We start from the raw sequence: 26,317 nt of genomic DNA, 5'->3' as shown, positions 1-26,317 counted from the left end.
GATCGTGAGCCTATTTCACAATATACTGAGCATATTTGGAATGCTTTATTGCAACTTCGAATGCTCGAAGATGTACCTGAGGCAACCTATAAACGCGAGTTTATGTTTGACTTCCTTGGACATTTTTATGCGGAGGTGAACATGTTCAAGCCAATGACTCTCGAAGATGCAATTTCCTTGGCCCATGACACTGAAGACAAAATTCGAGGACGAGAGAAGCGGCCGCAACAATTTCAAACTAATGGTAACTTTGGTTCAAAAACAATTCAATTCAAATTTTCAAAGATTCAATTAAAACTATTTCCTTCCATCTTCATTCTGTAAAACCTGGACACGACCCCTTGCTTTACCATCAAACACAAATCCAAACCCTAAGCCATCTTTCTAGCCAAATCCCAACATTCCTAAACTTCCCACTAATACCAATAATGTGTCTAAGGCCAAATCCATAGTCTATTACAAATGCCATCAACTTAGATATCTAGTGGCAAATTGTCAATCCAAAAAGCCGACTGTTCACATCAACTATTTGGGAGCGACAGAATATGAAGAACATGAAGAAATGCTAGATTTCACGGAAAACGATGACAATATCAGTACTACTTCAGATACTTTACCAAGTATGCCAAATCCCCATTCTTTATTAACAATGAAATGTCTTGTGCATGGTAAAGAAAAGACTGTTTTACATGATGATGGGAGCACACACGACTTTATTTCTGCAAAATTGGTCAAAGAATTGAATTTACATATTGTTTCTACTCATTATCGCATCAAGGCTGCATTCTTAGGCACTAGATACAATGGAGCACAAGAAGTGCATGACTTAGAAATTAAAATTGATGATTATGTCGAACATAGAAATTTTTTAGTTGTGCCTTTGCAATCTAGTGAAATTATCTTAGGAATGCCTTGGCGTCATCTCAGTATAATCCCGATATAGATTATTTCACACATTCAATGAAGATTCATTCTAATGGGAAACAAATCACATTGCATGGTATGCACACTTTCGATAATTTTCCATTACTTAGTCATACACAGGCGAAACGTGCATTACGAAAAGGTAGCAAATCCTACTTAATATGGGTGAATGAAATTGAAGTTAAACAAAATCAGATGAATTCTAAGCATGCACAATTTCTTTCACAATTTCAAGATTGTTTTGCTATTGAATTACCACCTGGCTTACCACCTATATGTCCCGAAGATCACAAAATAGATTTAAAGGTATTAAAGTTGACCCTAAAAAGATAGAAGCAATTTTGAATTGGCCGATACCTAAAAATGTGCATGAATTACGTTTTTTCTTAGGTCTTGCTAGCTTTTACAGAAAATTTGTGAGAAATTTTTCATTGCTTACATTACCTTTGATACAATTATTAAAGAAAGGCATTGTCTATCATTGGTCCGATAATCAACAAAAGTCCTTTGATTTACTGAAACATGCTTTAACTCATGCTCCTGTATTGCAATTACCTAACTTCAATATACCATTTTTCCTAGTAGTCACTGATGCTAGTGGATCTGGAATAGGAGCAGTCCTTATGCAAGATTCCCATCCCATAGCCTACTCTAGCTGCAAACTTAAACCCTCTGAACTTAAGTATTCTACCTATGATAAGGAATTGCTAGTTGTAGTACAAGCTTTACGTCAATGGAAACACTATTTAATGGGATCTGAATTCATGATCAAAACTGACCAACAAAAACATCTCCTTAGTCAACCATAAATATCTGACCGACACATTAAATGGGCTGCTTTTATTCAAAGTTTTAATCCACTCATACAATATCAACCCGGAAAAGAGAATGTTGTTGCCGATGCTTTAAGTAGAAGATTGACTATTCATAATGTTTCTGTGATATCTTTTGATTCTCTTCTTCCTATGAAAGATACCTATGACCAAGACCCTAGTTTTCAAGCTGATTTGCATAAATTAGTTGCAAATAACTAGATTCCCATTGATTCATTGTCTTACGCTGATGGATTTATGTTCTATGAAAAAAGACTATGTGTAACTGTTCCATTTCGATCATTTGTCTTGCATGAAATTCATTGTCTCCCATATCAAGGCCATAGAGGAATTATTTCTACTTTGCGTACACTGATTGAAGATTTTTATTGGCCACACATGGAATCTGATGTATCTAATATGTTTAATTTTCCAAAGAGTTAAACGGCACCATGGTAAACAATATGGTTTATTAATGTCTTTACCAATTCCAAAACGACCATGGAAACATATTTCAATGGATTTTATCACTGGTTTGCCTAACACTAAAGCTAATCATGATATGATTTGGACTATTGTCGATAGGTTTAGCAAACAAGCATATTTCATTCCATGCAAGAAAACATTAACTGCATCTCAAGCTGCTCAATTATTTTTTAAAACTATTTTCACTAATCATGGTTTGCCAAAAGTCATTATTTCTGACCGTGATTCTAGATTCTGCAATAATTTTTGGATTACTTTGTTTGCTAATTTAGGAACAAAGATTGATTTTTTATCTGCATTTCATCATGAAACAAATGGGCAAACAGAAGCTACTAACAATATAATTTTAGATCCTTTGCGTCCATACACAATTTCAAAACCACAAATATGGGATACACATTTATATTTACTTCAGTTTGCATACAATAACACACCACATATAGCTACACAGAAAGCACCATTTGAAATCATTTATGGATATAGATTGCCTACACTTGTTACATCATTGTCAAACAAAGTTCAAGCTGCTGATGATATTGCTAACATGCACGCTACTATTTTTTATGAAGTCAAAGATATGATTGCGAAAGCCCAGCAATCATACACAAAACAAGCTAACAAGACAAGAAAAGCTATGACTTTCAAAGTTGATGATTATGTTTGGTTACGCATTGAAAAGAGAAGATTACAAAGTGTTGACAAACACCCTGTTGTAAAGTTAGCTCCTAGATTTTATGGACCTTTCAAGATCATTCACAAAATCAATGACAATGCATTTAAACTAGAATTACCACAACACTGGAAAATCCACAACACTTTTCATATCAGTTTATTACGACCTTTTAGAGGCCAATTACCTATACATCCTGTTTATGAAAACCCTCATTTGTTAGAAGAAGAAATTGAAACCCTTGAACCTGAAACTATTCTAGATACTGACTTTATGACCACTAGAACTGGCCCTAGATATTCTAGATATTTGGTTAAGTTTAAAAATCATCATGTTGAAGAGGCCCAATGGATGCACGCTCGAGACCTAAGTGCTTACCCCTCACTGTTGACTCCACATAGAGCTAATAGCAATTGAGGACAATTGCTATCCCACCCTGGGGGTATGATGCCAGGAGGCATATTCCACGGTGGATTCTGTGAGGTTTTGCAGTGGATTCCATAAAATTATATTTATTGTCGAGGCTCATACACAAGGTGGATTTCTCGTGCGAAAAGTTGATGGGGACGCCTGCCCTTTTCAAGCATCTTGTTAATTTAATGTGCAAGTGGGTGATTCCATACTGGGTGATTCCTCAAAATACATATTTAAATTAATGGATGTTTATGAGTTTAGAAAGTGCACTCGTAATAAATTAAGGTTAGGATTGAGTTCTAACCAATTTATTTATATTGTAGCTGAAGACTGCTAGGTATTCACTTTTGTCGGTTTAATTTTATTATTTTCTAACAATTGTGAATGCTTCAGTTGATGTGTAGTGTAGTCAGCGGTGGTGTTGGGAAGCACTGGGTGATAGCATGTATTCAAGTTATTTAGAAGAAATTATCATTTTGATGGGCGCGCATCTTAGACGTGGCGCCAATACTTATTTTGACGCGCTTATTTATTAAAGCGCTTAATATATATTTATTATTTTATATGCACATGGATGCACGATTTAAATATTTGTTATTTGACATTGTATTTGGGCACAGCCCGACTCGTTGGGTGCCCAATCACTTTAATTCTTTAGTTGGACAAAAGCAAACACAAAAGCTAAAGCGTGCTAATTGTAAATTGGGCTATTTTTTGAGCTTGGAGATGAATAATATATCAAGTACATGCTTTGTGGAGCGCTTACACAAGGCATGGGGGGAGATTGTACCCAATTGGTCTTCTTGCTTCATATCGTGCAAATCTTCTCTCTTATTTTTTTGTGCAAAAGTAGAGTTCTTTTGTTCTTGGGGACCTTTCGGCGCTCGCTACGTACGCATACAGCATCCGATCTGTGCACCAATGTAAAGTAACATGAAACGATGCGCTGGAATCCAAAATTCAATTCTATGACATGCAATTATCCATGACAACCAAGAATGAATTACCAAAATATGATACATTCAAAACATCTCCATCATCACTAACACATGTATAATCCCATTTATCTCTGACTTGCCCTTCTCTTCCTTTTTTCATTATCTTTTTTTGGCCCTTTTGTTTGTACTTCTACTAGTATCAATCCTTCTTTATATATCCCTTCTTATTATTATAAAAGAAGCATTCCATATCCTTCTTGCTTACAAGGCTTACTTGTTGGTTTGCCTCTCACACAAGAGTTTCCCCTACCATTTGACCTTATTTTCACAAGGATGCACTAGAACTCTTTGACCCTACATTGTTCTTCCTATTCTCCTCTAGTGAGCAAACTACTTTCAACATTAGCACTCATAAGAACACCTATAGGTGCAAAGTTACTATAACAATTGTCCTAAAATTATCCCAATTCTTAGGCAACGTGACCAACAAAAACATACTCTTGATCTAATTAGGAAAGCTAATCTTTTGAGATATCAACGAAGAAAAACAAGTATTGAACTCATTGAGATAGTTCAACATAGAAGCCCCATCCTCCATATGGAGATCAATTATATCTTTAAACTAATAAACTTGTGAAGTTGCACTTTCTTTCTCATATAGATCACTTAGCTTTTTTGATGCACCACTTTCTATGTCTTTTATATTGAAACACATAAAGTTTGAGAATGTTACCATGATAGTGAAACATACCAACTCGTCCATTCTTTCCCATTCAATATCATTCATGCCCTTAGACTTAACACCCTTGAATTTAATTTTCCTTGCCTACTTCTTCTAAACCCATACATCACAAATTTGCTGTTTTCAATAAGAAAACTTGGTGTCATTCAACTTCTCAATGCTAAATAATGGATACTACAAAGTAGATGAAGAGGTTATACTGGCTAGAATATTTCATATAAATCAAATAACTAAGTTATGCTCAAAAACGAAAAGAGTTTATTGCAATTTGAATATCATGCAAAGCCAAAGAAGGGCTAAAATAGCATTAATAGCCCAAAAATGAGACAAATGCATGCCAAGCAATCAAAAACTACATCAAATTCCACTTGATTTATTGTTGCACATACATCACAACATCCAAAGCATCACCATTTATAAATTCCTCACTCAACAAGATCTAAGAGTATGCATCACATGCATGTTGTGTATATCTGAAAAATAATGTTGTTTGTTTATGCATTCACAATTTTTTGAAATGTGATATAAAGGTAAAACAAAGTCTTATTTCATTATTTTGTATTAAATAAGTTTCAAAATAAGTCCTTAATCACCTCAAATGTGTGGCTAATCCATTTGCAACAAGTAGATTTCAAGCTACAATCCAAAATTGATGTTCAAAACAAGCATGTTTTGTGTAAAATAGACAACTGAACATTGCACAAAATCAACTTTTTGATAACATAAATCTATGGCTTTCATCATCCTCTTTTTTTTTAAGCTATAAATTGCCTCAATTTGATATTGGATGCAAAATTTATGGGCAAAATACTAAAGTGTTGTCAAACTAACATAGTTATCTAAGCTTCTGCAAGATGCTGCTATATTCACTCAAAAATGATAGAGTGGCTCCCAAAGTGAATGGTTAAAAGGCTTTCTCACTTTCTCCTCTACTGCACATATGCTAGAGAAGACGAAAGTACAAGACAAAACCAACCACCAATGACTTCACAAATAGTGCCAAAAGTGGCCTAATAGAGCCTCAATGGCTCTCCGAACTGGTATACATGTTGAAAGCATGATAAAGAGATTAATACTCTATCAAGACGTAGATAGCAAGCACATGTCATAGAAAAATCTCAAAGCCTCAATCTTTGTGACAAATCTTCACTCCTCGTGCTCCTCACTCCAAGCACAAGCTCTCACAAATGCCATTCTAATACCAATTAAGAGGGAAGCAATGGTGGGATGCAAGGTAGAAGCTATGGAGTGTAAGAGGGTTGAGAGAGAAAAGCACGCAAGAGTTTAGTGGATATAATGTATAGTAACCTTATTTTTTATTATCTTCAATTATATATGATTGTACAATGTGTAATTATACAAAGGGGACCCTACCTAGCTATTGGCCACCCCAACACACTCAAGCATGAAGATCAGAAAAAATTTAGCTGATTATCTTCACTAACAAAGAAAATTAAAGCATAGGATTTTCAAGCACATTAACAATGTGCTAAAAACTATGCATCCATTGTCACCACCACCATTAATTGCTACTTGGGGATATATTTTGAATCTTCAATCGTGAAGTTGATTTTCCCAATCCTACCCAATTTTTTTCCTCATACTAGTAAGAAAAACCAAGTTATTGTACAGACAAGGGTCTCTCCACCCAGATGTGGTAGAAAGAGTCATTTACCTATCCCAAAAGGCATTGCAAATATCATATTAACCACGCTTGTATGAACATGTCAACAAAGTTAACAAGTCAATGAACTACAACTATATGACATGCCCTCTTTGAAGAGGATAAAAAACAAAAATTTAAAACTAGTAACTTGTGAATCAATCCATAAACCCTAAGCCAACCAATCAAAGACATGACTAGGGAGGCTAAAAGAGGAAACAACCCCAAGATGATGATCAAGGAGAGAAGACAAATATGTAAGAAGAAGTCAAAAAAGCAAGAGCAAGATAAGGTGAAATCCCTAGAAAAGGAAAAGACTTTAGAAGCTAAAGAAGAGGACTTTGATAACCATAACAATATTTGATCCCCTTCTTGTGATTTGAAAGATAATGCCCAAATGAAGGCAAATATGTAACTAGTTGAGTCTATTGGAGTAGCTCGAGGATGCTTTAATACTCAAAGCAACTACCACTTTCAAGGTGTTGTTAGCCCTTCTTGAGGCTCATATCCACTATCATGTAATCATCTCTTTACCTATTAACACAAGCTTTTTTTTGGGGGGGGGGGGGGGGGGGGGGGGGGGGAGGATGGACATATGTCACAATTATGCACCCCCAAAGCTTCCATAGGGGTGCCACATGGTACCCCTACATGTGCTCTCTCTCTCTCTCTCTCTCTCTCTCTCTCTCTCTCTCTCTCTCTCTCTCTCTCTCTCTCTCTCTCTCTCTCTCTCTCTCTCTCTCTCTCTCTCTCTCTCTCTCTCTCTCTCTCTCTCTCTCTCTCTCTCTCCAAACTACCACAGAATAAGACACAATGGGAAATTCACATCTACCAATTGGGGCCATGGATTTTGAATCATTCGTATTTGTTAAATTGAATTATCTATATTTGTTAAATGGTGGGAATTATTAATAGAGCTAATGATGGGTGTGATTTGGATTCATGCTAATCTTACCTAACTTTTATATTTTACATGCCAAAAGTGAAGCAAAATGCACAATTACAAGGAGGACTAATTTGGTGAGCTACATTTTTAACTTTTGAGACCTAGCAATGGCAGTTATTTTGTGTGCATTAACCAATATTTTGTGTGTTTAAGTTGTGTATATTATGGCTTGAATAAATTGGCTCTTAAACTAATTTAGAACCACGGATGCGAACAAGTCCATGGCATATATATAATGTGCCTTTACTTGTGTTGGCTATGTAGGTCCCTTATTTGTATACATCACATGTAGGGATCTTAAACCCACATATAAAATATGCATCCAATAGACCAATGAATAAATGAAGAGAGATAGAGACACAAATAGGTAGCAAGAGAGAGAGAGAGAGAGAGAGAGAGAGAGAGAGAGAAGCACATTTAAAGGCTCCTGCTATGGTTAGAGAGAGGGGGGAGGGGAGGGGGGAGAGGTGTGCCATTAAAGCTTGCCAATGAGTTGTCTTGAGAGATAGAGGTCGAGGGTGCTATTGAAGTCTTTGTGACAGTATTTAGAGAGAGAGCGAGAGAGAGAGAGAGAAAGAAATGGATGTGCCATTAAAGATTGTCAATGTGATGTGTGAGGAGGTAGAGGTAGGGGTGAATTATTGATATATAACGTATGTATTATTGTTAATTATTAATATGTGATATTAGAACTTGAATTAGCTCTCTCTCTCTCTCTCTCTCTCTCTCTCTCTCTCTCTCTCTCTCTCTCTCTCTCTCTCTCTCTCTCTCTCTCTCTCTGTGTGGAGGTAGTGATGTACGATTACGTGAAATGTGAATATGAACAAAAAGGGTCCTAATTGATTTATTAACATTGGTGCTTTGATCTTTATTGCAAAGCATCGAGACAAGGTCAATGAGAAGCACCAAGAGAATCTAGACGTGGAGTGCCTAATATCTACTTACTTTGAAAATGACCAAAAGAAAAAATACAAAACATGATCAAAGAAAACAAGCAAGTAAATAAAAAGACTTTTTTAACGGAATAGCAATGCTTGGCACTCTCCAACCACTGGACCTCGAGATCCCCAAGTTAGTCACACAACAGTGTCAATTGATCGCCTCCATCATTAATCCCTTAAGCCCTCCCCACAATCACTCTATGGCATATCAAGGGTAGACCATATCCAAGCTTGCTAGGTAGATTTGACCCCATTGATTTACTGCACAGCATTGCCTCATTTACTAATTAGGTCCTCAAGTGTGGGATATACCTAGGGACCCTCAACCTAGTGTTAGACCCCATTGCACGATCACCTACCCCCTCATATAAGCAAGGTAGGCATACCCCCTTAGGGAGAGCACCACACTACAAGTAACTATAAGGCTACTAACTTGTAAATTACTTGTATTCTCATCAAGAAGCCATCACATTTCTAAATACCCTTTCAAACCTACTAACATGTGCCAAGGGATCACCACATTACTATCTTACAAGATAAGAAAAAAAAACAAAAAAAGAAAGTTTTTGGAAAGCAACCATAGGATAAGAGTGCCAAGCAAGAGATCTAGCCAAGGAAGATGAACAATACCATCTTACAAGACGAGGAAAGAGCTATCGACATGAAAAATCAACTTTGGAGTTCCATAAATTGTAAAAGATATCTGTGAAATTGAAGTGTCAAGCTCTCCTTGTGCAAATCATTAGATGCCATAGAAATATCCTAAAGAGCCGAGAATTGTTACAAGTATGGATGGCCAAAATCCTAAGTGACAAGGCAAAGACCCTATCCTTAAACTGCATAGAAAGTCCAAAAACTAATATAAGGTCAAATCTAATTTGTGCCAACTTGTGTGCGTGCGTGTGTGTGTGCGTGCATGTGTGTGTGCGTGCATGCATGCGTGCAAGCGCTTGTGTGTGTGTGTGCCGCTTACCACAGCTTGAGGTTGAGCTTGAAAGTGAGTCTATTGTGAGTAGAGCTATGCATTGAGTGTTAGGGCATCATGTCCTATTCTCCCGTGAATGCTCTCTCTCACATGGATACCTCTTGTTGTGACAGTGTGTAGTAGAGAGATCAAATAGATCATGGAACAAAAAGAGATAAATCGAGTTTGTGGCATAGATCGAACACTATCATAACATCTCTATCCTTCTAGACTATACAAAGATTGATGCATTGTGAGTTCTTGCATTACTTCTTGAGATTTCCTCTAGCTTGCACACATTCTTGGTATTAAAGTGGTGTAGGTGAAGAAAGAGTGAGAGAAGGATTTTAGGGAGTGTAGGTGAGAGGAAGGTTGCCACAAAGCAAGTGTGAAGGCTCCAAAAAGAATAGATGGTTCCATCTATTCTTATGTATTGGTCTTGAGTCCCTTGACATCATATGTATCAAAAGCTTGAGTACCTTGAGTACAATGGAGTGTCCTAGATTTTGTATAGATTTTAGTTATTAGATAACTGTGAGCCAAAAGAGTGTCTTAGAAAGACAAAGCAATAACCAAATCTATGATAGCCAAATACTTAAGTTATCGGATAAGACAAGCTCCCAAGCTCATCCAATGAAATGCGTTTGTATCAGATCATGTCTCTGATATAGCAAAGTGCTCACAATAGTTTTGGGCTATAAATTTCATCCTGTAACTTGGCTGGAAGTTGGTTATTCCAATACTAAGCATGTGTAGTAACACTCCAAGAAAGCAAACATTTTAGACTGGCTACTTTTTATGAGAGGTATAGACCTAGCCTAACATTGACAAGGTAAAATGTTGCAGTGCTTCTAGCTACATCATCAAAATCCCTCTTGTAACCCAACCAAGTGTTGATTTCATGTGCTTTGTGTCCATCAAATCAATCTCAACATGAACCCAATATCCTATTATTGAACCAGGTTCTAGCATGCATATTTATAGTATTCACACTTTCCAACATCCCTCTTTCTAACTCTAACAAAAGCCGTGATGGATCCCCCAATGAGCTCACTGGTTCCAAGTTTAATGGTCTCAGAGACCTCAGCACCCATAACAAGGGCTTCATACTTCTATGCTTCTAGGTGCCCATATCAAACATACATCAATGTAAGCTAGTACTACATCTTCTTTAGCAGATCCAGAGTAGTATCATCAACGTAAGCTAGTAGTAGTATCATGGGAATGATTTGATCATGCTTCTTTAGCAGATCCACAATAGTACCACCCTTTCAACCAAGGTTTTATGCCAGCAACCAAAGAAAATTGCAACTAGTATCATGTTGAACCCAGGCAGCTGTGGCATCCTGCACAATTTAGTCCATCTTCTGTCTGCCATCACAACATCCAAATATTCAGTCACATTCTCACATGATCCATTGCTTGTTTGCACCACCATGGAAACTCTCCTATTAGAGGTTGCACGTTGTGCAAATCAACCATCAGTTGGACCTTCAAGTCAAATACAACAGAAATTTAGCTACCTACACGTCTTACCTTCTGAAGTACAGTATAATTAAGAGTTTTTTTAGTTCTCTCTATATTCTATGTTATACGTGTGTTCCACAGTTTGGACCAGCAAACAGACCTAACTGATCCAATAACAGCTTGTGTGACTCATCTGGATCATGATTATGGAATTTTTTGCCTTTGCTAGCAACCCCCAAGCCCTAAGGTTATCATCCCACAGTAAAACTAAGTTGCAACAGTATTATAATTTATTCAGATTGATGAACATCATCAATATCAGAATCAACAGCACTTGATTGGTTGTTGCACTTGTTGCGACATGTATTCCAAGCCTCTAATGTCTAGCATTCTCTCCAAAAACTGCAGGGGAAAGTCCAGTTTTCAAAGAAGTGAACATTGTTGTAGCTGGCTGAAGACTGGTTTGAATGTTAACTATTGCTTGGCCCCTCAGAATGTTGGACCACAGGACCCCCCTCAACCCTCAGCTCTGTTGTATTGCTTTGGTTTTGGGCAAAACCCTGTTGGCTGGTTGGCACCACGCACATTGATGGGCATGCAGACAGGTCTCATTTTACGGGTGGCCAACTATTTAAGCTTAAAGGATGCATCAATAACATCCTTAATGTCAGTGTACTTAACTAGCAGCTCATGCAGTGTTGAGAGATTAGTCATACTTAGGCCTAATTAAATGTTAGTCATCTTGATAGCAGCCTACAAAAGTACATCTTTTGATGCAGTAAACTGCTTATTATCAAGCTCTTGCTCTCTAGTTGTCATCATCAGTTGCTTATTACACTCACACTCAGTTGATTAGCATGTTATCACTTCTAATCTCTCTCATCTCTCATGGCAAATGAAAGAGTATGGAAGTATTGAACTCTTGCTCTCTGGTCATGTCATCATTGTTTGGGTATTACACTTACTTGATTGGCATAGTATAACTTCTGATAGTCTCTCATTTCTCATTTCAAATGAAAGAGCATGGCATGGTTTGTCTTTACTAATAACAAGCACCCAGAAAAAATTATGCATGCCATAGAGTGAAGGACAATCCTAATAGAACTAATCACAAATATCCTGTTATCTCCTTCACATGCACGCAAAAACCAATACATTGCATTGAGTAAAATCTCATTGAAATAGAACTAATCACTGATACTCATGTTATCGCCTTGACTAAATCTCTCTGATGCTAAATAGAGCCTAACAAATGGTAGAAAGAAGCACAAAACAATGCAAACTAAACTGTGAAAGCATAATGTGCTGAATGTCCCTTTTGCTGTCTGTATCCTGTAAAAACATGATTTGAATGAATCTACAGGCTGCTAGAGAATGACAAGAATCCCGGTCAAAGGCAGATATGATGCTGCCTGTTCTCAGAAGCAATCGAACAGAAGAAATGTAATTGCTATACAATTATAGAAAGAATTTGATGCTTCACATCACCTGTGCCACTAATTCAGATGGCTCACCATACAAAAAAATATCAAGCTAACAAAACAATGTATCCTGTACACCACTGCTCAAGGAGATGGCTTTCGTGTTTCAGTTACATGCCAGTGGTAAGTTGAAGTGTAATGAAATTGAGGTGGACAACTCCTTCTGAACATCTATTTACGTGGATCACAACCACTCTATTTTGCACCTCTGTTCAATAGTTTTTAGAGAGGTTGGAGACATCCATTGTCGCAAGATCCTGTCCAAACCAAGGTACTCTAAGGTACAGCAGAGTGTAGCAGTCTCTTCAACATCATCATTATAGACATTGTGGCATGATGCCAGGATTAGGACTTGTAATGCTTTATGCTGAGAGAAGCGGCGCACACCAACTCCTGTGACTGATTCACAACCAGAAAGATTGATCTCTCTGAGATCATGACAATTGTCTGCCATTGCAATGACTGTTACGTCTGAAACATTGATCAGCCAGGACAAATTTAATTTCTGCAAAGTTCCCAGAACAGAAAGTGTTACACCACCTACGTCTGAGATTCTGGGGCCACATTCACGAAGATACAATGACTGCAAGGCAGACATCCCTTGTAAATAGTTCATGCCTGTATCAGTGACCCTGTTACATTCAGATAAATCTAACCGTCGAAGTGTGCCACCAGTTCTCCCCCTTGAAAGTGAGCTGAGGCTGCAATCTGTAATTCTTGTACAGCCTTCCAATATAAGCACCTCCAATGAGCTTGCTTCAGCCAGTATCTCTACCCCTGAATCAGTAATTTTGCTACATCCGGCTAAATCCAGATGTGTCAGTTGTGGGCATGATTTAACCATGGCACTGACCCCTGCATCACCTACGCCTTGGCGCCATCTGAGGAAGACATGCCGGAGGTTCTTGCAACCAGCAGCAATGGCTGATATGCCTTCATCTCCAACAGCATCATATTCGTACTCTTCTGAGAAATTCAAGTTTACAAGGTCCCTCGATTTCCTGATGTTGAGGTTCAGCGACTGCAATCCAGGACAAATGCGTGCAATGAGCGAGAGATCGGAGTTGCAAATCGCCCTGCCAGCTTCAAGGCTAACAAGGCAGCGGAAGCGAGGGAGAAAATCTGGAAGCCACTGGGGGTCCAGTATGCGAAGGAAAGTTCGAGTAGAGCCTTCCAACCTTAGCCATCGCCGGCACACTTGTGCGCAAGCCTTGCGATCCACTCTACTGCGTACTCGCCGAAGAATGTTGCTGAGCTCATCATCACTGAGGCGATCAATCGAGGCTGGTTCACTAGTGCCAACAGCAAGACTCATGCTGGTGCGCTCATGAGACCATGTACGACTGGAGTCCGCCATAGAGTTCAGAATGGCGTGTTAAAACTTGAATAGTTCCATAATTTCTGAGCAAAAATGCCTTCCTGGGTTTACTGTAAAACAACAATGGACTGATAACTCTGATTTTGATTTCTGCTGGCTACTCGCTGAACCTCGGAGCCACATGGCAGCAGCGAAGAAAACCAGCATGAGTCATCATCAAACCTTGAATGTGATTGCAACCAGCACATAAGGTTGTCGACAGAAACAGGATCCTGCACATCATCTGCCGTGGATTGCCTTCGCGTATAGTCCTCAAGCAGCTCTGGCATGAACGCTAATGGGTGAGATTACAAACAGAAACAGTAACCTGCACCTGATTACGCGATGGAGCTCTTAATCCGATCCCCACCTGGCAAAATGACGGCAGGAATTCGGCCATGGAAGATCTGAAGCCTCAATTTCGCTTGTGACAAGGGATGATCCTGCCGAGGGAGCTGACGACCGATGCGCAGTGCCAGGAAATTCTAAGATAGGGTTTCATCAGACGTGTGAGCTGGTCCGCGTCCCGGCATGAGAGCTCGCATCGGGAGTAAAGAATGATGAACGGATGGGAATGATGACGATTACGTGACTGTGGTGGGCGTCTTGGCCCAGATCCCAAACGATTCCGCTCTCTCACTCGTGACCTTTCTTTCCGTTTACACGGCCTGCACCCACTCAAAGGTTTCTTCTTCATCCTAAAACTAGACGCTCCGCGCCTAGACTCGCCCCGGTTCTTCCTGCCGGGACAGGCACGATTTTTGCGGGCGGGGGCGGGTGATGGACGTGTAGCACCCACCCTGCGTTCTCTTTTTTTTCTTGTGGGGGATGTGGGGGGCTGCCATGTGGCACCCGCCCGCCACCTCTCGTTAACTAATAGTATAGATGGAACACCGGCTGCACCTTGGACTCTAAGGTTTCTTCTTCATCCTACCTTCTAGGAAACAAGATATATAGCCTTAGTTAGCACATGAGGCTCATCGGCTGCCTTGCTAAAATGCTTCCCAAGACTCTAAAGTTTCCGCATTCCGGAAATAATTTTCGAGGAAGAGGAAGTAAATCCTTTTCATTATCATCTGAGAAGGAAATATCCCCCATTGAGACTGTACCTTATACATATATTTAACAAATATAACTATATTTTGAAAATTTTGAAGAGGATTTATTTCCTTCTTTCAAAGGATTAAGAAGAATTTTTGTCAAGGTGAACAAGTTCTAGGTTGAAGCAAACTCGTCTTTTTGTGAACCTTGCTCTAAACATTTGCTAGCTCGAAATAGGGGTTGTGAGCACATGAAGAGACGGTGCTGAAGAAGTTTCTCACTTTTCCCGAGATCTGTAAGCTTTGCAGCACCACCAATTCCTATGCTTGTGGGCACAACCAAGCATTGAATTTGAGCATTACCTCCATAGCTACACAACAAGTGAGGGTAGTCGCCACCTCAACACACACCCCTTAACTTGTGCTACCACACCTGACGCCTACTTGCATGTGCTTGGGCTAAGAGAGGGGCCAAGTCTGTTTGTGGACAAGTGAAGTTTTTTTTGGGAGGAAACTTAAAATATATATATATATTTAAATTTATTTATTTATTTTTATTTTTACTATGTATTATTTAAAGGTTTGCTTGGGCGGACTCCCAAACCAAGGAGAAAGTCCTTGAGCAAATGTGGCACAAAGAGGAGAGGTTTTGTATTCAAAAAATAAAGAGGGCTTTTTTGAAGGGTGATTTAATAAGAAAAAAGTGAGTCTTTGAAAAAATTATATAACATGATGATGGGCATCGGGTATACAAGAAATAAAGAGTTGTTTTCTTTTGAAGGGTGATATGATGATGAAAAGAGGAAATGTGAGCCTTTGAAAAATCATTCATAGGAAATGTGAGAGAGAGAGAGAGAGAGAGAGAGAGAGAGATGAATTTCTTTTCTAATTGAGGATGAGTTGAAATGATATTTTAATTCTTGAACATATGCATGTAATGTGCGCATACTCCAAAAACACAGACAAATGTACATATACTATGAAAAGAGATGAATTTTCTAGATTAAATGATATTTTAATGGTTGAACACATACATGTAATGTGTGCATATTCTAAAAACATCCACAATAGTACATATTCTATAAAAACAAACACATTATACACACACACACACACACACATGCATGCACACATATGTGCAAACACACACTCATGTATGCACATATCCACACATGCATGTATACATGTAAACATATGAGTGAGAGAAAAATGGAGTGAGAGAGAGGGGAGGAGGGGGAGTAGAAAAATCTAGGAGAAAGAGAGAGAACTATGAAAAAGAGGAGAGAAAATAAAGAAGAGGAGAGAGAATGGATACTAATTTATGAAACATGTGCATAACAGATATATCCATGCACAAACACATACATGCACACTTACACACATGTATACATATGCACACATATGACATGAAAAAAGACTCTAGATATGTTGACTATGTAGTGGAGAGTGCTTGCCTCAACATCCTAGGTTTTAAATCATTTCAAGTACTAGTAGGTTATTACTCTTTCTTTTGGGCAGATTTTGGACTCAATGTTAAGGAGAATGGTATAGCATCCAACTTCTCAAGTTTATTATTTGATGATGAGTGACAAAGTGAAGTTGGAACTAGGGTACTTAGATGTTTATTCTTCATCCTTGCTTCTTGGAACTAGGGTAAAAGACCTCAAGTCCCATATTAATGACAAGTGAAGTTGGAACTAGTATGAAGGGTCCATAATTAGTGATAAATGACTTTGCCTGTCAAACCAATGCTGCAAATGGCAAGCTTCTAAAATAGCAATGTGTGCATGAAGGCATGGGTTTAATCCATGCTACTCAATCTTAGGGATGAGCGAATCTCAAATGGGTTCTCTCACAATTTGATCTTTGGGATGATAAATTACCAAACATCTAATAGCAATAAACAACCATAATTATGCATACTTCGTTATTGAAATCGACCTCTCCTTGGGTCTTCAATGCAACTAGTTTGAAATCTACAATATGAACACAATATAAATAAATCAATTCAGCAAAATAGCCAGCTTAGGTCTTTAAATAGTATGAAAGCATTTTCAACTTCTCACAATAATCAATTCTTGTACTTTCTGATGTGAAAGCAATCTTTTGCCAAAGGAGCTCTGAACAAACTAGTTTTGGAATGACTACAATCTAAAAAGAGTACAATATGACCAATTTGGGTTGTGCCAATGTGAAAGCACTCTCACTTTGGGTTAGATTTAGCTCAAACTAGCTCAATGTGTCCTCTTAGTGTAAAAAGGGGCTTAAATATGAAAACGCAAAAGCCTTAGACAATAAGGCTTAATGATAAAGGCCTTTAATCAAAAGCAACTTGCCATCTTGTAGATGGCAAGTTGCGTAAAACGCACCAAGCCTTCAATATGGTCTCGATTTGGTCATTTTGATCCACAACATCTTCTTTTACCTCTCGATTTGGTTAATGAGCCACAAGGCTTAATTATGAAGCCACAACAAACTAAAAAGTCTTAATCTCTTCTTCTCTATTTTATAGACATAACCCCCTACTTCTTAAAAACAAGCTACCCCTGACCTCAATGCTTGCAGGCATTAGATACATAGACCAAGACCTCTTCCCAAGCATTCCAAAACCAACTTGTTTTTGCCTTGAATTTAGCCATTATTGGATGGCCTTTCCCAATCGGGCTATGATAAACCCTAAATCGAGGCTCAATGGCTCCTCAAGCTAGAATGCGTGTTTCACATAAATGGAGAGCCCCATAGTGAGATTAGTATCTCTATCCAATTCGAATAGCAATATGAATGTTGAAAAAAAGAAGATTGAATCCTTAGATTGATTGACAAAGCTTGACTCATTAGATGCCTAATCATGTGGCATATTAAAAATGTAAAAAGTTGGCTTTACACAAACAAGTAATTTTGCAAATTTTACCTTTTCCTAATAGATATGTGCAATCTAAAATTGAATGTTATGATCATTGATCACTAAAACCACGGTTGTGTCTAGCAAGATACAAAAATTTAGAAATACCTCTAAATTAGTAAAGATGATGTTTTAAAATTGATGGTGTTAGAGGTAGAGGGTTGTAGGGCACCTAATTCAAGGATATATGTGCCTTGCACATCATCTACTTTATCTAACAGAAGTTTAATGAGCCTTTTAGGATTTCATGGAAACCCTCACCTCAAAATTGAGTTTCTTATTTTGGAAGCCAATAAGGGTTATCAATTAAGTAGCCTAATAAAAATGTAAAAAGTGGCTTAACACAAGCAACCACTTTTGCAAACATTGTACTTTGCTAATAAATACACACAACTAGAACTGGATGTCATGATTGATGCTCACTAAAACCAAGGTTTGTGTTAATAAAAATACAAAAATGTATAAAGTACTTCCATTACCAAAGATGAGGTTTTAAAATTGATAGAGATAGTTCAATTTAGTTATACTTTTACAAACACTATTTGAAAGAAAATGTATAACTCCTTAGGCCAAATGCTGCTCACTAATGTGATTAAGTTTGCTAAGAGAAAGGAAACACATTATCTAACTTCTATTTTTCTAGATTAAAACATATTTCCATAGTTTTTACAAAAACTTCCTACCTTATTTACCTAAAATAGTTGTAATGGGTTTCAAAGTCCTTTGCTCACCATATTGCAAAGAAAACTTAATCCAAAACTTGATCACATCCATCCAAAAGTTTGAAGGTCAAAATGGACTAATCAACATGCAAAAAGCTCTCTTTTGGTGTTCATGCAAGTTCGAGTGGATGGGGATCCTAAATCCTACATGAAGTCACTCAAGTAGGGTTGTTAGCCTATGTGATTCTTGGATCAATGTTTGGACGTCAAACTTATTCCTTATTAGAAGAGCGTTGGTGGTTCTTATGGAATGTGAAACTTCCTCTAGGATCCAACTTGTTTGCATTAGACACAACACCAGCCATATTCCACAATATAAAAGAGCATTGGTGGTTCTTATGGAATGTGAAACTTCCCTAAGATCCAACTTGTGCATTACACACAACACTAGCCATATCCGTAATATAGAATGGACATTGGACCCACCTCCGAGCCATAGAGGCAACCTCTTGAAATTCTTAAATCCAAGATTTTGTCTACTTCATATTCTTGGTGATGTTCAACTACGATTGGAGATGATGGTTTTGGTATTCTTATAGGGACACTAGATGTATGACATGGCTCCAAGATTGAAACATTGAATATAAGATGGATTTTCATGGATGGAAGAAGCTGGAGATGATATGTGATTGGATTTACTTAGCCAAGAATCTTGAAGGGCCCAAGTCATTGATAATCTAGTTTCTGGAGGAGCAAGAAGAGTGTCGATCACATTGAAGAAGCCAGAATTTATCTCCAACTTTGTATAATGGGTGTTCCATGTGAGGTTTATCTCTTGTATTTCTATTATATTCCTCCTGAGATTGTTTGATATGTGCTTGCAACTCTTTATGAATATCAAAGAGGTATTGATCTAAGTTTGTAGCAGTAGCTAGATTCTTTCCCTATGATCTTACATGATTGTCTAGCCTTGGGTGTTGACCATAATTAGCAAAGAATGGTGTGAATTGAGTGGAGGCATGGGAGGAATTATTATATGCAAACTTAACAAGGGGTAATGGATCCACCCAATTGTCTTAATGATAGTTGATTGTGCATCTCAGGTATTACTCCAAGACTTGATTCACTCTTTCTATTTTTCTATCACTGTGTGGGTGATCGATTGAAGAAAGATTCACTTGTACTCCCGAAAGTTTAAAGAAGCTTCTCCAAAATCCAAATATAAACTAGGGGTCGCAATCACTTACAATATCATCAGGTAACCCATGGTACCAATATACATGTTCTAGGAAGAGCCTTGCTATTCCTTCTCCATTGATACTCTTGGTTGTTAGGATAAAGTGTATCATTTTTGTAAATTGATCAACCACCAACACCAAGATAGAATCATACCCTTTGAAATAAGGTAGTTCGACAATGAAATCCATGGATAAGGATGAACATACCTACTTGGAATAGGTAATGTTGGAGAAGGCCATGAGGTTAATGACTAGGGACTTAAGCTCTATTGCACATGTCACAAGAACACACAAAGTCCTTGACTAGTTTCCACATTTGTAGCCACCAAAAATCCCATGAAACTAGCTCAATTGACTTGTTAATCCCCAAATGCCCTACTAAGGGGAGATCATCTCTCTTCTTGAGTATATCCACTTGTAAAGGACCAAGAGGAATGTAGAGAAATCCTTTATAATAGAGCAACCCATCAATGTTCTAAAAATCCCTTTGTGTTTATTCTTGGCCTTGATGTAATTGCCTCCTTATGTCCTGGTAGATGAGTCTTTTGTAATTTGCTTCTTGACCTTTGATAAGAATCCAAAGTATTTTGGGGCTTTGTTAATAACTACCCTTAACTTCAGTTTCTCATGTTTCAAGATTACTTATTTATGTTAGTCGTGCGCTTCATCGCCTTCTTTTAGTGCTACGTAGGATCTTCAACATAAAGCATTTGGCTTTCCTTCTTGGTGGCCAAGCCTATAGATAATGATGAAGTCAAATCTAGATAGGAAGCCACTCCATCTTGCTTGATGACAATTCACAATACTCTAGATTCTTGTGAATCCATATAGATATTGATCTTATGAGGGGTGCCTTCAAGTAGGTGTCACAGGATCTCCAAGGAATCCACAATACTTGAAAGTTCTTTATCATGAATTTCATCATTGATTTTTGTACCAAAGAATTTTCTCAATTGGAAAGCTACTGGATGAACTCGATTGTCATCAATGATCTAGAATAGAATAGATCCAAATGTAGAACTAGAGGCATTTGTCTCTATAATAAAGAAAGGGCTTCAATGGATCTACCCTTGTTCTTTCTAGTTAGGTTGGCTAGAGGGGTAGCAATATTAAAGTAATCCTTAATAAAGGTTCAATAAAAACTTAGAAATACAAAAAAACATTGAACATCTTTCATTACCTTCCTTTACCCTAACAAGATTGTAAGCACCATAAAGATCTATCTTTGTGAAGACTTTGCCTGTCCCAAGTTGTTCAAGGAGTTCTGGAATTAAGGGAAGAGTGTAACCATTCTTGATAGTAATCTTATTGAGCCCTCTATAGTCCACACACATACGAAGGGATTCATCTTTTTTCTTAACAAATAGAATTGGAGCACCTACAGTGAGGATTTTGAATGATTTATAAATCCCTTGGCAAGATTCTCGTCAATGTATTTCCTAAGCTTTACTCATTCATATTGGGATAGTTTTATAGATGGGGCCGAAAGGAGGTTGAGCTCCTTGTAAATCTATTGCACAATCATAAGGTTAGTGTTTTGTTAGCATATTTGCATTCTTTATTATATTCTTGAACTTTGTATATTGAATAGGGAGTGTGTACACCAAGCTTTCATCCTTTGGCTTCTCCATTGGAATTTCATAAATTAAAAAGGTGAATTCTTCTTTGCTTGACATAGGAATACCTTTTCCCCAATGTATTTTGGTCAAGAATTCTTCGTTTTATTATTTTGCACTAGCCTTGGTTCAACCTTTCTAGACCTTTGATTGGTGTCGAGGTTATGTGATTCTAGCCAGGGCCCAATAACAATGAGACTATTTGGGCAATGGATGATGTTGAAGGCTCTATCTGATATAAGATCCTTGAGGGTAACTTTAATGTGTTGAGTCTCATATCTGGAAGCAAGAGGTCGACCATCAATTACTTCTGCACATACTAGCTTTGCTTTCCTTAGAAGTTGTATACCATGTTGCTTTGCAAATTTCTCATCCATAAAGCATGAAATGGCTCTAAAGCCTAACAAAGCTTGTCTACTCTATTGTCTTTTCTCCAGGTGAATCTTTATTAGTAACATAAATGGGTTCGGTTTTGAGCCTAGGGCCAATGTGTCATGCACTCATAAGTGCCTTGCCTTCATTAACATAGAAGTTAGGAAAATCTTGATTAACCTCCCAACCACTCAAGATGATAGTGTCTTTTAGCACCACATTAGTACCTTTTAAGTCCATTCACACTAATTACCTATCCTTTGACCCTTTGGTCCATATTACCTTGTGCCCTATCAACTATCTCTTGACCCCTTAACCCCACCAACAGCTTAGCATAATGGTCCATTACCTACTATTCATGCTATGGTTGAGCTATCCTATGAACCATGTCCACTTGGGACTCTTTCCTAATATTACTCCCCCCTTTTAGAAGAGTTTTCATCCTTGAAAACAAAAGTGGGGAATCACTTCTTAAGTATAGTAATTTTCTCCTAAGTAAAATCTTCTTTAGGTCCATCTTTCCACTTGACCAAAACTTGTTTTTGAACATGATGACGTGTATGATGCTCATGGAAATCCAAGATCCGCTCTGGTTCATGAAGTTGAACTAATGGTTCAATAATTTCTACTACCACTCCTTGAGCACCAAACTATCATCATTATCAAGTTTCCTTTGCAATTGGCTAATATTAAAGATTGGATTATCTCTACTAGAGGATGATAGATCTAATTTGTATGCAACTTCACAAACACAATTAAGCATTGCAAATGGGCCAGAATACTGTGGAGGTAACTTAAGAACTATTCCAGAACAAACTATTTGAATGTTTTGGAATACGTAAGTAGACCTTATCATGTTTTTCAAAAGTGACCATATGTTTATGTTCATCTATATATTTCTTATAATGGCCTTTAGCTTGCTTAGAATTCAAGTGTGCTTCTTTGAGCATATCAAAATGATCTTGAAGAAAGTTCTTGATATGTTGGATTTTCGCATCACTATAATTGGTGATTGAGGTTGAAATCCATACATAAGCATGAATGTACTAAATCATGTAGTCACATGCTTAGCACTATTGTAAGCAAAATCTAATATGGGTAACTAATCTTCCCAATTAGATTGTTTTTATTCTTACATATACTTGTTGCATATGTTTTAGAACTTGGTTTACCCACTCAGTTTTCCCATCCATTTGAGGATGATAGATTAAGCATTATATTTAACCTTTTGAATACAACTCTCCAAAAATGGCTATTAAAATTTTGATCTCGCCATCACTTATGATATTGATTGGCAATCCATAGAGCTGATAAATATTCTCCATAAAAATTCATGCTAATTCAGGAGTTTTAACTATTGTCTTTGTTGAAATAAATATACACATCTTATGAGCCTATCTACTATTACCCAAATGGCATCATGACCACGATTGGTAGTAGGAAGTCCAACAATAAAATCCATAGACTATTTCACTTACCATTAGACTATATCTCTAAAGGGTGTAAAAGTACATCTACCTTCAGGCACTCGCCTTTGTTCACTTTGATACTCTTGGCATTGAACAACATCTTTCTTCATATCCTTATGCATCCTAGGCTAATAAATGTGTCTACATACATGTGCATACATCTTTCTTATTCATGGATTACCTACACTAAGGCTATCATGATACTCATGAAGAATTTGGCCCTGCATGTTCAAGTTTGAGGGTACAAATATTTGACCTTTGTGAAGCAAGTACCCATCATCAATGGTAAAGTTCTTCCATCGATTGACATCATCACTTGTAAGAGAGGAGTTCTATGTGGAATTCATATCTTGTGCATGAGTTGGTGAGGGACCCCTTCTTTTAACCATATTCCACACCTTTTCATAAGAATGATCACGCTCGCATTTTCCTCATAGAGATTCAAATAGATCACTCTTCAATATTGTAAATGAGAGTGTGTCAATCTCATGCATTCTACTAAGAGCATCAATTACAACATTATATCAACCCTTGTGATACTATAATGTGCAGTTAAACTCTTGAAGAAATTCAGTCCATCAAGCCTTTCTTCCTTTCAAATCCTTTTGGGTAGTAAATCATTTGATACTCTCTTGATCAAATACTAAAGGGGATGTAATGGCAGTGGAGAAGAAGAAGAGGAAGATGCAGGAGAGAAGAGCACACACAGTGTAGGTGCTGTCCAAAAGTGTATAGACAGCCTTATTGCACTATCATATATATATATGAATAAAGAATATGGGCAGTCACTGTACATGGGCAGGCCCAAGGGCCTTTTGCCCCCAACAACCTCCCACTAAAAGGCCAATTGGCCATGGAGTGAAAAAACAAAGAAAAAAGAAAAAGAGACAAGGTGAGGAATCATGACATCTCACCCAACGCCCAATCGGAAAGCGAGCTGTGCAATAAGTGGGAACCTCTGTGAAAGAAGAGTCAAGCCTCTCCGAGTCCATGACATCCAGGAGATAAGCAATCTCGCAGCTCCATACAGTGGAGCAATCCAAGAATACTTCTCATAAAGCAAGCACAACTCATGAGTGTAATATTGTAATGCATAAGCATCAGAGTAGTGCATAGCATCAGCGTGGTGCATAGGAGACAGCTTAGAGCACATAGACTCTCCAAATTCAATCATAGAAGAAGGGCCAAAATCCTGGACAGATGGGGTCTCAAGATAGTATGCGGCCTCAACGAAGCGGAAGACTGACATACGGTTGTAGCATCAACCATAAAGCGCACTGAACGCTCATCAAGAGGCTTGAGAGATGTCTGTGTCTCATAAAAGATAGCATGATGGCTACATATAACCTACTGGGCATCTAAATCCCATAACCTCTAAGCCTAAAAGTCACCATCTCCATAACCAAGGAGGATACATCTGCATGACATAGGCATATTTGGCATACATACAAATGTATGCCAACCAAACATCCTCAAGTAATCATAGGAGGGTCTCATGCCACTCCATGCCTCGTGTGGTGTAATACCATCCCAAGTCAGACACGGTGTCCTATTAAGCAAGTAGAATGCCGTCATAAGGGCCTCACCCCAAAAGCCATAAGATAACCCAACTATGGTAAGCATAGAAGCAACCTTTGCCTATAGACTCAAGCACATGCCATTGGCAATCCTGTAATACCGTGGGCATAGGAAATCAATGCCAGAGTGCTGACAATGTTGAGATATCGAGCTCCACTCGTGATATGCTAGGGTGACCGTTGTGCATTTATGTCACCGACGTGTTAGTTGCAGATGCGGTTAGTACACCGCCCATGAATAATAGCTACATGACAGCTATCCTTATCTACTCTAGTTCGTGGCTCAGTTAGTATGCCACCTTAGTTAGTTGAGTTTGGTTTGAGACCCATATATAGGGTTCTTCTATTTCTTTATATAAGACTTTTCTTTTTGGCTTACACGACTAAGAAGAGGAAAATTGTTTTCAGCCTCTACCTTTGTGTGTATTCCCCCATTGTGCAAGCAAGAAAACTACAAGTGAGACTCCTTCCTTCTCTCCCACAATCTTGACATGGTATCACAGCCTTGTTCGTGGTAAGGAGCTCAAGAAAGCAAGCCAAGCTCGCGGTGTTCTGGTAAGAGGAGCAGTGTTACTTTCATTTTCTGTTTTGGGAGTAGATCTCTGCTGCAGGTAGCACAGCCGGAAATTGCAAGAGTGCATTGTCTCAGGTTGAGACGCCCTTCGCGGTGAAGCAAGAGGGCAGTATATGATGCGGGCGAGGGCTTTAGCCCTCGGTGACCCTGTTTTTTTTATTTGAGGCCATTTCGGGGCCTGTTTTGGAGGCAGAAGTTTTCTGCACGCACTTAGGAAAAAGCCCAGTTTTATGCTATGCGACCACTGTTCTATAGGTCGGTGAAAAGTTACCACAGAAATTGCATCGTATGCTTGTATGCAGAGACATTGGGAGTTACAGAATCATCCCTGTTGCTTGTTGATGCAAAATCGTCACTAGGAAGTGACTGTGTGGTTAAATACCACTTTCGTCAATTTTGCAGATTTGCCCTTGTGAGGCTGAAGCTGTGTTCTTTGTAGTGACAGAATTTCTTGCAGTGTTCTGTAATGGCATCTGATTCTCTTTCACAGATTGTCACTGAAAAGCTTGACAAGAACAACTTCCAAGCATGGAAGTTTAGAATGACGAATTTCCTTATGGGAAAAGGATATTGGGAATTTGTTGCAGGAAATGAAAAAGAACCAGTTCTTCCTGATGTTCCCAATCAATAGCAAATACAGGCATTTAAAGCATGGCATGAGAGAGCCAGGAAAGTTATGTACTGGCTGTCTATCAGTATTTCAGACTCTATGATTGTGCATATTCAGGATGCAAGTACGCCAAAGGAGGCATGGGATACTTTGTCAAAAATGTATAGCACAAATACTCAAGCCAGGAAAATGCAGCTCAAGCAAGAGTTGCATAATGTGCAAAGAGAAAATATGAGCATCAATGACTACCACATGAAGGTGAAGAAGATTGCAGATGCACTTGCTTCCATTGGGTTGCCAGTGGAAGATGATGATTTAGTTTTCGTGACCTTGAATGGTCTAGGAAAGGATTATGCACAGTTCCGAACATCCATTTCCGTCCATGAAAGATTTCCTGATTTTGAGGAGTTGATTGCTCTTCTAATTTCTGAGGAGCAGAGAAATGGTGGTGC

General features: G+C 38.2%; 1 protein-coding gene across 1 annotated transcript; it reads right to left on the bottom strand.

Annotated features, from left to right (window-relative positions):
* Window positions 1-12,406: 12,406 nt before the first annotated feature.
* On the bottom strand, window positions 12,407-14,483 carry LOC148022858 (uncharacterized). Its single transcript, XM_087695775.1, has 2 exons — window positions 14,176-14,483; window positions 12,407-14,088 (listed from the first exon to the last, which is right to left on the bottom strand). Exon 2 carries the CDS (start codon window positions 13,803-13,805, stop codon window positions 12,633-12,635), a length of 1,173 nt encoding a protein of 390 aa, XP_087551901.1. The 5' UTR covers window positions 13,806-14,088; window positions 14,176-14,483; the 3' UTR covers window positions 12,407-12,632.
* Between the last annotated feature and the right edge of the window lie 11,834 nt (window positions 14,484-26,317).

This window comes from Lygodium microphyllum, chromosome 16 (assembly GCF_053477565.2).
Source record: "Lygodium microphyllum isolate KBCC chromosome 16, Lygodium_microphyllum_v1.1.10, whole genome shotgun sequence".
Lineage (NCBI taxonomy): Eukaryota > Viridiplantae > Streptophyta > Polypodiopsida > Schizaeales > Lygodiaceae > Lygodium > Lygodium microphyllum.
Note: the sequence above shows the minus strand (reverse complement) of the source record. Positions and strands in the feature narration are given on the sequence as shown.

Bases quoted from the DNA above. Each gene is read 5' to 3' on its own strand.
- LOC148022858 (XM_087695775.1), bottom strand. From the start codon at position 13,805: ATGGCGGACTCCAGTCGTACATGGTCTCATGAGCGCACCAGCATGAGT.